Raw genomic sequence first — 15475 nt, 5'->3', positions numbered from 1 at the left:
TTGAACCATTGCAAAGCCGGAGATCCTCACAAAGCCGGAGATCCTCACAAAGCCGGAGATCCTCACAAAGCCGGAGATCCTCACAAAGCCGGAGATCCTCACAAAGCCGGAGATCCTCACAAAGCCGGAGATCCTCACAAAGCCGGAGATCCTCACAAAGCCGGAGATCCTCACAAAGCCGGAGATCCTCACAAAGCCGGAGATCCTCACAAAGCCGGAGATCCTCACAAAGCCGGAGATCCTCACAAAGCCGGAGATCCTCACAAACCCACATGCTCTCTCCATCTACTCCTTTCTACCATAAGAGAATGAAATGCAGTGAGTTGTCAGTGGGAGGGGGGGAGGGGGTGGGGGGGGTGGGGTTTGGGGGGTGGTCTGTGACTTCCCTTATGCAACAATGGATGCCAAACAGCAAGATGTTGCTAACATCTACAGCATCAGCCAGGAAGGAGCCAGATGTATCAAAGTTCATTGCCAAATTCACCATCAAAGCCACTGGCCATACAGTCCTTGCCCTGCTCAGGCTCTAGTTGTGGCTGCAACAGGAGGAGGACATCCTTATGGAAGTGCAGACATCTCATATACTTTTTCTCACTGAGGTTCAGGTAGGGGAATAACTCCTGCAATACGCTGGGCAGATAAGACCTCCTGCGGAGAGACCTTCTTCTCTTTCTTCTCCTCCTACTTCCAGCAGCTTGTCCTGTTCTATGTGCCCCCTGCACATTCTCCAAGTCATGCTTTATTCCTAGGGAATACTTACCAGCAGACTCTTATCTGGGAGCAACTAATTTGTGCTGAAGTCTGAAGTCAGCAACAAGTCCTTCAGCACCTGATACATTACACCCTGTAGACTTTTGCAAATTGAATCAACTAAAGAAAGCATTAAACACTTGTAGAATCATAGCAACAATGACCAACTGATCTGTAAGAAGTTGATGATCCCTTTGAATCGCACTGGTGGGTTCATTCCTGCTGCTGAACATGTATCTTGCCATGTAAGATTAAGAGAGGGCATTAGCTGGATAGTTGAGCTTCAAAATGCCAAAAGTGGCATCAAATCAGTGTTGTACAGTGATTGATATGATGATCTGCAGATTCTGCGTACTTCCAACAGGGTGTTCACTGGGTGCAAACTAATGCCCTAATCAAAATGGTGTCTAGTACAATTTGCCACCAAAATATGCACGTGCACCTTGGATGCCATTTTGGATCTTTAATTGCACCTATTGTGTCCAAACAATGGACATTACCAATCGGAATTTCATGCCATATATCTTTTCCTAGTTTGAACAGAAGCGAATTTAAAGATTAAGGTAAAAGCAATGCTTTTAAATGCTGGAAATCTGAAACAAAAACAAAAATAGCTGGAAAAACTCAGCAGGTCTGGCAGCATCTGTGGAGAGGAAGACAGAGTTAACGTTTTGAGTCCATATGATTCTTCATCAGAACTAGATGATTCTGTTCTGATGAAGAGTCATATGGACTTGAAGCGTTAACTCTGTCTTTCTCTCCACAGATGCTGCCAGACCTAAGTTTTTCCAACTATTTTTGTATTTGTTAAAGATTAAGGTTCTCAATATGCTAGTTAATTGTTAATCAATTGATAATGCAATGCTTTCTTAGAGACATGCTTACTTAATGGAAATTATTTCAGTGTTGCCAGGCTAATTTTACTCTTAAAATGTCATAATTTTTATTATTTCACTATAATATTATTGTATCATGAGTTTGAAATTCTGTTTACTTAAATAACAAGTATCTCCTAAAGTACACAAATAAATTTATGTATGACTGTAAAAAGATATTCTGGAGATATCAAATGAATATTATTGGTAATATAGAGACAAACAAAATGCCACTCAGGCCCACAATATAAGAGAATTTATTATCTGATATCCAGTTCTTAAGAGTTGTCAAGGAATACAAGACTAGCATCCACCGGACTAAGTGGAAAATTGACCAGGTATATCCCATGCAAAAAAGCAAATCCAATCTGGACAATTACCACCCTATCAATTATCAGCAAGGAGGGTTGTCAACAATGTTATCAAGTGGCATTTGCTCACCAATAACTTTGTCACTGATGTTATTTTTGGGTTCTGCCAGGACCATTCAGCTCTCAACCTCATTACAGTCTTGATCCAAAACCTGGGCAAAAGGGCTGAATACCAGAACTGAGGTGAGAATAACTGCCCTTGATGTTAAGGCAACATTTGACCAAGTGTGGCATCAAGGAGCTGACCCAGCAAAATTGAAGTCAATGGGAAACAGGGAAAACTTTCCACTAGTTGAGTCATACCTAGCAAAAAAGATGGTTGTAGTTGTTGGAGACCAATTATCTCAGCCCAACCACCTTCAGTTACTTCATCAATGACCTCCCCTCCATTATAATGCCAAAAGTGGGAATGTTCGCTGATGATTGCACAGTGTTCAGTCCCATTCACAACTCCTCAGACACTGAAGCACTGTATCCACATGCAACAAGACCTGGACAACATTCAGGCTAGGGCTGATAAGTGGCAAGTAGCATTTGCAACACACAAATGCCAGGCAATGACCATCTCAAACAAGTCTAGCCACCTCCCTTGACACTTGATAACATTAGCATTGTTGAATGCCCCACCATCAACATCCTGGGGGCCACCATTGAACAGAAAATTTACTGGGGCAGTCAAAAAAATACAGTTCCTACAACAGCAGGTCACAGGCTGGGTATCATGTGATAAATAACTCATCTGACATGGTTGAGGGAGGGGCAGGATTGGCAGCTCAACATTCCAGGATATAGAATCTTCAGGCGAGACAGGGGAAGGGGTAAAAGAGGAGGAGGCATTGCATTATTAGTTAAGGAGACAGTTACTGCAGTAAGGAGAGATGATATCTTGGAGGGGGCATCGAATAAAGCTTTGTGGGTAGAGCTTAGGAATAAAAAAGGGGCAGCCACATTGTTAGGTGTTTATTATTGACCCCCAGATAGTCAGCGGGAAATTGAGGAGCAAATATGTGCACAATTTGCAGAGATGTGTAAAAACAATAATAGGGTAATTATATTAGGTGATTTCAACTTTCCTAACATTAATTGGGATAGATGTAGTGTTAAGGGCTTGGATGGAGTGGATTTCTTGAAATGTGTACAGGAGAACTTTTTAGGTCAATATGTAGAGGGTCCAACAAGGGAAGGTGCAATGCTAATTCTGGGGAATGAAGCTGGACAGGTGGCCGAGGTGGTGGTGGGGGAGCATTTTAGTGATAGCAACCATAACATAGTACAGTTTAAGTTTGTTATGGACAAAGAAATAGACAAGTTACAAAAAAATGTTTTGGATTGGGGGAAAGTGGATTTTAGTAAAATAAGGCAGGATCTGTTCAAGGTAGACTGGGAATAGCTACTTGTAGGGAAAGTCTATAGAGGAGCAGTGGGGGGCAGGAGCATTCAAAAAGGAAATGAGGAGGGTACAGGCGCAACATGTTCCCTGTAGGGTGATAGGAAGGAGTAACAAGCCCAGAGAACTATGGATGACCAAAGACATTCAGGTTACGATGAGAAGGAAAAGAGAGGCTTTAGCAGGTACAAGGGAAGCAAATCAGTGGAGGCATTAGTGGAGTACAGAAAGTGCAGGGTGGAGCTTAAGAAAGCAATTAGAAGAGCAAAAAGGGGATATGAGAAAGCTCTGGTTGGTAAAAGTAGGGAAAATCCCAAGATATTCTATAAGTATATCAATGGGAAGAGGATAACCAGGGAAAGAGTAGGGCCCATAAGGGACCAAGGGGGCAATTTATGGGTGGATCCAGATGACATCGTTAAAGTGTTGAATGAATACTTCACATCTGTCTTCACCCAAGAGAATGAGGATGAAGGTATCAAACTCAGGGAGAGAGCCTGCGAGGTTCTTAGCAACTTGATATAGGGAGTGACAAGGTATTGGAGGTGTTGGCAGGCTAAAAAGTGGACAAGTATCCAGGTCCGGATGATTTGTGTCCCAGACTGCTGAGGGAGGCAAGGGAGGAGATCGCAGGGGCTCTGACCCAAATTTTTATTTCCTCTCTGGCCACGGGGGAGGTGCCAGAGGACTGGAGAACAGCTAATGTAGTTCTGCTATTTAAGAAGGGTTGTAGAGGGAACTACAGGTCAGTGAGTCTCATGTCAGTGGTAGGGAAACTAGTGAAGAAAATTCTGAAGGAGAGATCTATCTCCACTTGGAGAGGCAAGGTTTGATCAGAGATAGTCAGCATGGCTTTGTCAGAGGGAAGTCATGCCTAACAAATTTGATTGAATTTTTGAGGAGGTGACCAGGTGTGTAGATAAGGGTAGTGCAGTTGATGTAATTTATATGGATTTCAGCAAAGCCTTTGTCAAAGTCCCACATGGGAGACTTATAAAGAAGGCAAATGCCATGGGATACAGGATAATTTGATAAGGTGGATTCAAAATTGGCTTAGTTGTAGGAGACAGAGGGTGATGACAGAAGGATGCTTTAGTGACTGGAAGCCAGGGTCCAGTGGCGTACCACAGGGATCTGTTCTGGGTCCCCTATTATTGGCCATTTATACAAATGACATAGATGACTTTGTGGGGGTTAGGATTAGTACGTTTGTGGATGACACAAAGATTGGCCGGATGGTTAACAGTGAGGTTGAGTGTCTTGGGCTACAGGAAGAAAAAGATAGGATGGTCAAATGGGCAGATAAGTGGCAGATGGAATTTAACCCTGAAAAATGTGAGGTGATACACTTTGGAAGGAGTAATTTGACAAGGAAGTATTCAATGAACGGCATGACACTAGGAAGTTCTGAAGAACAAAGGGACCTTGGCGTGTGTGTCCATAGATCTTTGAAGGCGGAGGGGCATGTTAGTGGGGTGGTGAAAAAGGCATACGGGACACTTGCCTTTATCAATCGAGGCATAGATTACAAAAGTAGGGAGGTCATGTTGGAGTTGTATAGAACATTGGTGAGGCCACAGCTGGAGTAGTGTGTGCAGTTCTGGTCGCCACATTATAGGAAGGATGTGATTGCACTGGAGGGGGTGCAGAGGAGATTCACCAGGATGTTGCCTGGGATGAAACATCTAAGTTAAGAAGAGAGGTTGGATAGACTTGGGTTGTTTTCGTTGGAGCAGAGAAGACTGAGGGGGTGACCTGATCGAGATGTACAAGATTATGAGGGGCATGGACAGGATGGATAGGGAGCAGCTGTTCCCCTTAGTTAAAGGGTCAGTCACAAGGGGACATAAGTTCAAGGTGAGAGGCAGGAGGTTTAGGGGGGATGTGAGGAAAAAGTTTTTTACCCAGTGGGTGGTAACAGCCTGGAATGCACTGCCTGGGAGGGTGGTGGAGGCGGGTTGCCTCACATCCTTTAAAAAGTACCTGGATGAGCACTTGGCATGTCATAACATTCAAGGCTATAAGCCAAGTGCTGGTAAATGGGATTAGGTTGGTAGGTCAGGTGTTTCTCACGTGTCGGTGCAGACTCGATCGGCCGAAGGGCCTCTTCTGCACTGTGTGATTCTGTGAAAGCCTTTCCACCATAAGATGGCATAGGAGGGTGGTAGAATGCTCTCCACTTGCCAGAAAAGGGCAGCAAGAACAGTCAAGATGCTCAATACAATTCTGGTCAAAACAGCCTGCTTTATTGGCACCCATCCCTCACCTTAAACATTTACTCCCTCCACCACTGGCACACCATGTCTGTACCATATATCTACCATCTATCAGATACACTGCAGCAACACATCAAGACTTCTTTGGCAGCACCTCCAAAACCTGTAACTTCTACCACCTAGACTGATGAGGGCAGTAGGCATATTGGAACATCACCACCATGTTTCCCACCAAGCCACATACCATCGTGACTTGGAACTATTCACCATTCCTTCAGCATCACTGGGTCAAAATCCTGGAACTCCCTCTATAACAGCATCGTGGGTGTACCTACACCACATGGACTGCAATGGTTCAAGAAGGCAGCTCACCGCCACCTTCTCAAGGGCAATTAGGGATGGGCAATAAATGCTGTTCTAGCCAGTGACATGCTGATAATATATTTAAAAAATAATATTGACAATATAAATGAGTAAAACAATACATTAAATGTTCAGTGTGCCAAAGGACAGAAATAAATGATAATCACTTAAATTTTCTGAAACTTACCAATAAGAGGATAGGGGGCATCTTCTTTGCCAGAAATGACCCAAAGTTGATAATCTTTAGGATTACCCTATAAACAAAGTGAAAGCCATGTGATTACTGCAGGAAAGGTTTTGAGGATGAAGGTCAGTGGAAGGTAAAACAAAGAAACATTAATATTTCCACTCATCACCATGAGCTTACAACGCAATTTTATAAAAACAGCAACTGATTGGAACAAATTGACTGGGAACATTTTGTGGTAATTTTGACTTTGGACAATAGTGTTGGATCTGAGATGCATCTCTTCTGATTTTTATTTCCGTTGATGTCAGTGGGAATGAAAATAGGGAGAGACATTCAAAGGGAACACCATCCAATATTGTCTACCCTATGCTATTGTCCCAAGTTAAAATTAGGCTCGTGACCTGTATTTACAAAGCTTCAGGAACTCAGTAGAAACATGGAGGCCCCTATCAGTAGTTTTGTCACAGTTGGTTAAATGGGTCATGAAGTTGAAAAATATTTCACTTAGTAAACTAATCCAAACATAGATATGAGTTACACCATGGAGTATCGAAGGTAGTATTATTCCATTTGGAGTCATTTTTGTACATTTGGCGCTCAGCTGTTGAAAAGTGAAAGATCATACTGAAGAAGTACCAGCAGTGAGATAACCATTGTGGCTTTATCAAGTTAAAATGAACAGTCGATTAAAAGTACAATGAGTATTCTTCACTTTTTTCACTTGTTCATGGGGAATGTGGGCATTGCTGGTTAGGCCAGCATTTATTGCCCATCCCTAATTGCCCTTAAGAAGATGGTGGTGGGCTGCCTTCTTGAACTGTTGCGTTCCATGTGTTGTAGGAACACTCACAGTGCTGTTAGGAAGGGAGCTCTAGCATTTTGACCCAAGGACAGTGAAGGAAACGCGATATAGTTCCAAGTCAGGATTGTGAGTGGCTTGGAGGGGAGCTTGCATGTAGTGGGGTTCCCATGCATTTGTTGCCCTTGTCTATCTAGGTGAAAGAGGTCATGTGTTTGGAAGGTGTTGTCAAAGGAGCCTAAAGGAGTTGCTGTAGTGCATCTTGTGGATGGTACACACTGCTGCCACTGTGCATCAGTGGAGGAGGTAGTGAATGTTGGTGGTGGTGGATGGGGTGCCAATCTAGCAGGCTGCTTGGTTCTGGACAGTGTCAAGTTTCTTGAGTGATGTGGGAGCTGCACTTGTCAAGGCAGGTGGAGAGTATTCCGTCATACTCCTGATTTGTGCCTTGCAGATGTTGGACAGGCTTTGGGGAGTCAGGAGGTGAGTTATTCTCTGCAGTATTCCCAGCCTCTGGCCTGCTCTTGTAGCCTTACTATTTACATGCTGGTCCAGTTCAGGTTCTGGTTAGTGGAAATCCCAGGATGTTGATAGTGGGGATTCGGCGATGGTAATGCCATTGAATTTCAAGGGAAGATGGTTAGATTCCTTCTTGTTGGAGATAGCCATTGCATGGCACTTGTGTGGTGTGAATGTTACTTATGATGTTACCCTGTGCTTAAAGGCTTTAGTAATATTATATCCAGCTCCAGGTCTGGGGTAACACTTCGCTATAAATTTAGAACATGAGAAATTCTTCACGTAAAACTATTTGACCATCTGAAATCCCATAAAATAAAATTAGGATATATTTTGATTTACTATTCTTGGTTAATGAAGGTTTTGAAATTTAGGGGCATCAGTTATAGAATTGTCATATTGAGTCATATGATTAATCTAAAATAATTGAATCCTGATGTGAATTTGGAGAACTTCTAACAGCTTTGAAAGGTTCCAAAAGGCAAGGTAGCTATAAATAGAATTAATTAGGCTATAAAGTTGAAAAATAGTAAATTCAGTAAACCTAGTCTAAAAATAGATGCAATTTGTTATCGACTTACTGTGATGCCAGACTGCTGAAGTGTCATGGCAATAACATCATTTGCTGTATCTGTGTTGTTCACAGTCAAGACCTTTGACTGAAAGAAATAGGCGAAAAGAACTTATTAAAAATGCAACTTAAATCTACAGTGATGCCTCCATAAAAGGACAGTGAACTCTTTAGTCTCACCAGGCTATTTTTGTACATATCTCAGATTGTGTTTTATGTCCCCAGTCAGACTTATATGAGGGCATTTGGTTCTGTATTTGAACTTGGCAAAGCTCTGACAGAATGGCCTCTGTGACCTTGTTGTTATAGTCTGTCTCACAAAAATATTTTTTACTGACATTTTTTTCAAAGATGTGTGGAGTTGAATTTTACTCCCAAATAGTTTCAGGTGGCTGACCAATAGAATGCACTGGCCGGTAGTCCTGGTGTGTGATCTGATCCATTTTGAGGGCTGGAACTCATCAGCAGCCAGCCAGCAGATCAGTGAACAGAGAGGGAATGCCCTGGAGCAAGTAACTAAAGGCAGGATAGGAGCAGGGAAGGAAAAGGGAGAGGAGCTCCGATCTCTGGAAGCAGAAGGAAGCGGAGCAACAGTAGTCCAAGCCGATTCTACAACCCCACAAAAAGGGAAAGGAAATTATCTTAGAGATGTTCTTCGGCTGGGCTGAGCTGTCAGCTAATGCTGATTGAAGGGACACAATCTCAATAAAACGCCCAATAAAAAGGGAATATTTATAGTTTTCTTTTATTATTAAAAAATTATTAAAAAGCCTATACTAGGCACAGTGCCCTGGAAAGCAGCTCAGCCAGTGAGATTAATTATTCCCTGGAATATTTAAAATTCTGCATCTGTGGGCTCCCTATCTAGATTACTGTAGGCTCTGAACTGGTAGGTGAAACTCTAATTGTAACTGGTAGGCTTTGATCTCTTTCTTGTGGCAACCTTCTCCTATTCATGCAACATCTGTGATACTCGAGTAAATATGAAAGTAATGGCCTTCTTTTGTTCTAATTGTTACATTGTGTATATGGATGTTGTTGAATGTTAAGTAAACAGGACGGAGAAACATCACATTGAAACTTGATTTTCTCCACTTCCCTATGAAGGAAATCTCTGGTACTGTGGGTTGCAAATAAAAAGTTTACCAAAAAAAAATCAAAGTCCAGCAAATCTTATGATTGTCCCTTGGGATTGATTTTGCTCATCTTTCCAAAACAGTGCACGCTTTTAAAATGCGAGCTAACATTGAAACGTTTGCCAAAATACATCAAAGAATATTTCACTATTGCGATGTACTTATATGGAAGCTTGAGGTTTAACAGGATAGTGCACATTACACCCATCAGCCATACAGCTCATTCAGTACACGAACTTCACAACTGTCAGAAATAAAAGACAATAATTTGACAATGTGATATTTTCCTCGACATATCTGAGAGCAGCTACACACTTTAACCCTTAGAAGTTACACTGACTTTTAGACATCATTTGAATTTATTTAAGATTAAAACAGATATTAATAAAGAAATGCCATTTAATCAATTGCCCCCATCCTGTTCCTCTTTAAACAACCTCCCTTGCTTACATAGGATTGGAAAATAAATTGGTCAGCTGTGGAATGCTGAAGGCCAATTCAGACCTTTACATGGAGAGGGGTGAAATATTTCACCCCTCTCCTTGTAAAGAAGAATCAGTTCTGTTGAAGGGTCATGAGGACTCGAAACGTCAACTCTTTTCTTCTCCGCCGATGCTGCCAGACCTGCTGAGTTTTTCCAGGTAATTCTGTTTTTGTTTTGGATTTCCAGCATCCGCAGTTTTTTATTTTTATCAGACCTTAACATGGTTCACATTGATTAGTTTCAAAAGCTCACGTGTATGGAAGCAGGTTAGTGCTCCTTTTGCTTTCCTCTTTTTATGCTTTTGGCAAGAATAACTGTTCACAAACCTTCTACTCAGTGAAAATTACTTTTTTTTTAAAGGATTACATGCAAGATATTAACTTCAGAAGTTAAATCAGAGGACAGATTGGTAAATTCACTAGGTAGCAAGTGAATTGCAATGTCTTAATCTGATATATCTAGGCAAGGTTGTCAGGAGCAGACACAGTGCTTAGGTGAGAGTCAGTCACTTTGCCTCCCTGGATTTGGCTGATGTGATTAGGCTGAACAAGCTGCTGACAAGGCCTGCAAGAATTCTGATTGTTGACTCTTCAACAATAAGGAAATGAACCAAAAAGATGTGCTTCTTCTGCTTTATTTCATTTTAAGAAGTTTGTCCAACTGTTTTCTCAATAACTCAAGACTTCAACACCATTTGCTAATGTTTGAAAAGAGCACAAGTGAAGTTAAGGTGATCAAATGGTGCAATGAATGAAAGGAAGAGAATTCCAAGCTGTACCGAACTTAATTAGGCTTATTTCATCAACATAAGACTAAATAACTTGTTTAATTCAGGAAATATGGAAGATGACATGAGAAGTTGCTGAAGCTAAGCATGTTAGACTGCAGATTGATTCTATTATTGTTAAGTTACTTACATATACACAGCTTCTAACATTTCTAATAATGATCTTCAAAGGAATACTTTTAGGATGCTCTTTTTCTTTCTCTTCTTTAATGCATCTGAAAGTAACAGAGTGGGTGAGGGAGAGACACAGGTAATGTTTAAGAAATTGGTATTGAGATAATGCAGCAATATATTTCTCATTTGAATGATTTTATACAGGTAATTGAGTTACAACAACAGCAACATATTTTACAAAATTAATGAAAGCTCATTTGAAAGTAAAGGAATTTGTAATTGTGAGGCATAGCTGTAGAACTCCATAATATACTTTTATTGCAGGAAGATTTGGCAAAACAATGAATTTAAAAAAATCACAAAAATAATCTTAGTATATAAACAGCTCAACTTCTCCTTAGCTCCGATATCCAACTTCCTGTGTGTGGGTCCAATATTGTCATGGTAAAGGAGCCTATATAATGTTTCATTATCTTTGAAGTGACAGACATGCCTGATTTTAATTGCCCCTCACCTAGCAGAAATTAGACACTGGTGGGGTGGATTGGGGGGGGGGGTTGGTGGTGGTGGGGTGGTGGTGGGGGGCGCGGTTGGTGGGAGTAGTTAACATAACAGGAGTTACTGACTCTAACTAATCCTACTTCCTGCCCGCCATGTTCCACACTGCTGGAAGGAAGTGGGATCCTGTTATAAGTGCAGATCGAGCCCGATGATTGGGGTACAGTAGTATAGTGATTATGTGACTGGAGGACTAATGATCCAGTTCAACTGCCATCATGGCAGCAGGGGAATTTAAATTCAGTTAATTAAATAAATCCGGAATTTAAAAAGAAACTCAATCGTATTGACCATCCAACTACCAGATTGTCCCAAAAACCCATCTGATTCACAAATGTCCTTTAGCGGAGGAAATCTGATATCTTTACCCAGTTTGGCCTAGACCCACAGCAATATGATTATCCTCAACAGTCCTCTGAAATTATCTTTTTTGTATTCATTTATGGGATGTGGGCTTCACTGGCTATGTTAGCATTTATTGCCCATCCCTAATTCCCTTCGAGAAGGTGGTGGTGAACTGCCTTCTTGAACCACTGCCGTCCCTGTGGTGTAGGTACACCCACAAGTGTTGTTAGGGAGGGACTTCCAGGATTTTGACCCAGCAACAATGAAGGAATGGTAATATATTTCCAAGTCAGGATGGTGAGTGGCTTGGAGGGGAACTTCCAGGTTGTGGTGTTCCCATGTGTCTGCTGCCCTTGTCCTTCTAGATGGTAGCAATTGTGTGTTTGGAAGCTGCTGCCTGAGGAACCTTTCTGAATTCCTGCAGTGCATCTTGTAGATGGTACACACTGCTGCCACTGTGCATTGGTGGTGGAGGGAGTGAATGTTTGTGGAAGGGTTGTCAATCAAGTGGGCTGTTTTGTCCTGGTTGGTGTCAAACTTCTTGAATGTTGTTGGAACTGCACTCATCCAGGCAAGTGGAGAGTATTCCACCAACTCTTGACTTGTGCTTTGTAGATGGTGGAAATGCTTTGGGGAGTCAGGTCAGTTACTCGCCACAGGATTCCTAGCCTCTGACCTGCTCTTGTAGCCATAGTATTTATATTGCTAGTCCAGTTCAGTTTATGGTCAATGGTACCCCCCAGGATGTTGATAGTGTGGGATTCAGCGATGATAACGCTACTGAATGTCAGGGGTGATGGATAGATTCTCTCTTGTTGGAGATGGTCATTGCCTAGCACTTGTGTGTCGCAAATGTTACTTGCCACTTGTCAGCCCAAGCCTGGAAATTGTCCAGGTCTTGTTGTATTTGGATATGGACTGCTTCAGTATCTGAGTTGTCGCAAATGGTGCTGAACATTGTGCAATCATCAGCGAACATCCCCACTTCTGATCTTATGATGGGAGGAAGGTCATTCATGAAGCAGCTGAAGATATTGGGCCTGCTCCACTGATGGATTTTATGTAGCTTGGCAATCTTTCTTAGAATACTTTGAGGAATTACAGCTCTCTACTTTCACATAACTGACTCCAATTAGGTTTTCTGTATTATATCAGGTGAAACTATATCTGATTGTTGTTGACTTTCTTATTATTTATTTTTGGGGGAGGTTGAGGAAGGTTCTTTCTTTTCTCTTCTCCCTCCTACTTCTCTTTTCCTTTCTTTCTCTTCCAAATTTAAGTGTATTGAATGAACTATTGCTGCACTGTAAGCTTTTTTCATGTATGGTTACCCATAATGATTATTGCTAACAACTTTTTAACTAAAGAATTAAAAGGGGGGAAAAAAAAGATGGTTATGCCTAGGACACAACCTTGAGAAACTCCTGCAGTGATGTCCCAGAACTAAGATGATTGACCTCCAACAACCACAACCATCTTCCTTTGTGTTAGGTATGACTCCAACTAGCAGAGAGTTTTCTCTCGATTCTCATTGACTCCAGTTTTGCTAAGGCTCCTTGATGCCACACTCAGTCAAATGTGGCTTGATGTCATCAAGGACAACCACACTCACCTCACCTCTGGAGTTCAGCTCTTTTGTCCATGTTTGACCAAGGCTGTAATGAAGTCATTCAGTTGTATTTAAGAAGGTGGCTCAGCATCACTTTCTCAAGGACAATTAGGGGCAGACAATAAGTGCTGGGATTGCTATTAATGCCAACATCCCAGTGAATGAATAAAACAAACATTAGCAGGACCTGATCCGCAATATAACCAGAGGTCTGAGCAGGTGATGGGGGTGGGTGGACTGTGTCATCTTTCCTATCAGCCAAAACCTGCTGGGAGCCAGATCTTGGGTCATAAGAGGCCTAGAAGGTTGAATGTAAATTTAACTTTCAGAGCAGGAGGGGAAAGAGTGCTTGGCTTTCCCTTGCTAACTGGTCTCCCTGATTGTAGAAAGATGCCCCACCCACCTCCAATCCTGGGACTGACCTCTTAGCTTCACCCTTCCTCCCAATCTCTGAAATGCTCCCTCCCTTCCCAATTATGGCCCAGAGTTTTCCTGGCCATTAACTGCTGGCCACTACACCCACAGATCCCCGGCTGCAGCCTCCTGCCACATTTGTGTTCATGCCCACCTGCCAGGCTGTCGATCTGGTCAGCTGTCAGGCAGGAATCTGCAGGAGGTCAAGGCAAGAAGTCACTTGTGGGAGTGATGTACAGCCCGCTAATTGCAACTACATGGGTAGGGCAGAGTATAAAAGAAGAGCTAATGGGAGCTTACCAGAAAGGTATAGCAATAACCACGGGGGATTTTAATTTACATATAGATTGGAAAAATCAGATGGGCAAAGGTAGCGTAGATGAAGAGTTCATAGAATGTTTTTGGGTTAGCTGCTTAGAACAGCACATTCTGGAGCCAACCAGACTGCAGATTACACTATTGAGTAATGAGATAGGATTAATTGATAACCTCATAGCAAAGGTACCTCTAGGTAGCAGCAATCATAATATGATTGAAGTTTACATTTATTTTGAGGGAGAAACAAATGCATCCAAACCTGGTATTTTAAACTTAACTAAGGGCAATTATGAGGGCATGAAATCAGAGCTAGCTAAAGTGAACTGGCAAATGAGGTTAAGGGGTAGGTCAATAGAGGTTCAATGGCAGACATTTAAAGGGATATTTCAGAATACACAGAATACATACATTGCAATGAGAAAGAAAAATTCCAAAGGGAGGGCCCACCATTCATGGTTAACAAAAAAAGTTAAAGACAATATCAAATTTAAATAAAAAGCATACAGTTACACAAGGATGGGTAGCAGGTCAGAGATTGGAAAGAGTATAAAGAACACCAAAGAATGACAAAAGAATTAATAAAGAGGGAAAAAATAGATTATGAGAGAAAGCTAGCTAGTAATATCAAGATGAATAATAAGAGTTTCTATAGATATTTGAATAAGAAGACAGTTAACAAAATGAGCATGGTCCTGTGGAAAGTGCATCTGGGGAATTGATAATGGAAAGTAGGGAGATGGTGGATGAATTAAACAGGTATTTTGCTTAGGTCTTCATTATAGAGGACACAAATAACATCCCAGAAATAGCTGTAAATCAGGAAATGGAAGGGACGGAGGAACTCTGGAAAATAACAATCACCAGGGAAGTGGTATTAAGCAAATCGTTGGGGCAAATGCCCAGATCTTGATGGACTTCACCCTAAGGACTTGAAAGAAGTGGCTAATGAGATAGTTGATGCATTGGTTTTAATTTTCCAAAATTCCCTAGATTCGGGGATCGTTCCATTAGATTGGAAAATAGCAAGTGTAACTCCTTTATTCAAAAAGAGAGGGAGACAGAAAGCAAGAGCCACAGGCCAGTTAGCCTGACATCTGTCATAGGGAAAATGTTAGAAGCTATTATTAAAAAAACTCAAGGCAATCAGGCAGAGTCAACATGGTTTTGTAAAAGGGAAATCAAGCTTAACCAATTTATTGGAGTTCTTTGAAGGAGTCACATGTGCTGTGGATGTACTGTACTTAGATTTCCAGAAGGCATTTGATAAAGTGTCACATCAAAGGTTATTGCAGAAAATAAAAACTCATGGTGTACAGTGTAACATATTAGTATAGATAGAAGATTGGCTCGCTAACAGGAAGCGGAGAGTAGGCATAAATGGGTCTTTTTCTGGTTGGCAGTGTGACCAGTGGTGTGCACAGGGATCAGTGCTGGGACCTCAACTTTTTACAATTTATTTAAATGACTTGGACGAAGGGAGCGAAGGAATGATTGTTAAATTTGCTGATGACACAAAGATAGGTAGGAAAGTAAATTGTGAAGAGGATGTAAGGAGGCTACAAAGTGACATGGATAGGTTAAGTGAGTGGGCAAAAATCTGGCAAATGGAGTATAATGTGGGCAGCTGTGAAATCATTCATTTTGGCAGGAAGAATAAAAAAGCTTATTA

At 41.7% G+C, this 15475-nt stretch overlaps 1 protein-coding gene across 2 annotated transcripts in view; it reads right to left on the bottom strand.

The window, feature by feature from the left end:
- LOC121284249 (rho GTPase-activating protein 20-like) overlaps positions 1–15475 on the bottom strand; it is a 114966-nt gene that overhangs the window by 39275 nt on the left and 60216 nt on the right. For both annotated transcript variants that reach the window (XM_041199572.1, XM_041199573.1), the window contains 3 exons: positions 10579–10663; positions 8052–8129; positions 6150–6216 (listed from right to left, as the gene is read on the bottom strand). In XM_041199572.1, coding sequence (XP_041055506.1) covers positions 6150–6216; positions 8052–8129; positions 10579–10663 — 230 coding nt within the window. The remainder of the gene's footprint in view (positions 1–6149; positions 6217–8051; positions 8130–10578; positions 10664–15475) is intronic.

Source organism: Carcharodon carcharias, chromosome 11 (genome assembly GCF_017639515.1).
Source record: "Carcharodon carcharias isolate sCarCar2 chromosome 11, sCarCar2.pri, whole genome shotgun sequence".
Taxonomy (NCBI): Eukaryota; Metazoa; Chordata; class Chondrichthyes; order Lamniformes; family Lamnidae; genus Carcharodon; species Carcharodon carcharias.
The sequence above is the reverse complement of the archived record's forward strand: the minus strand, read 5'-3'. Positions and strand labels throughout refer to the sequence as shown.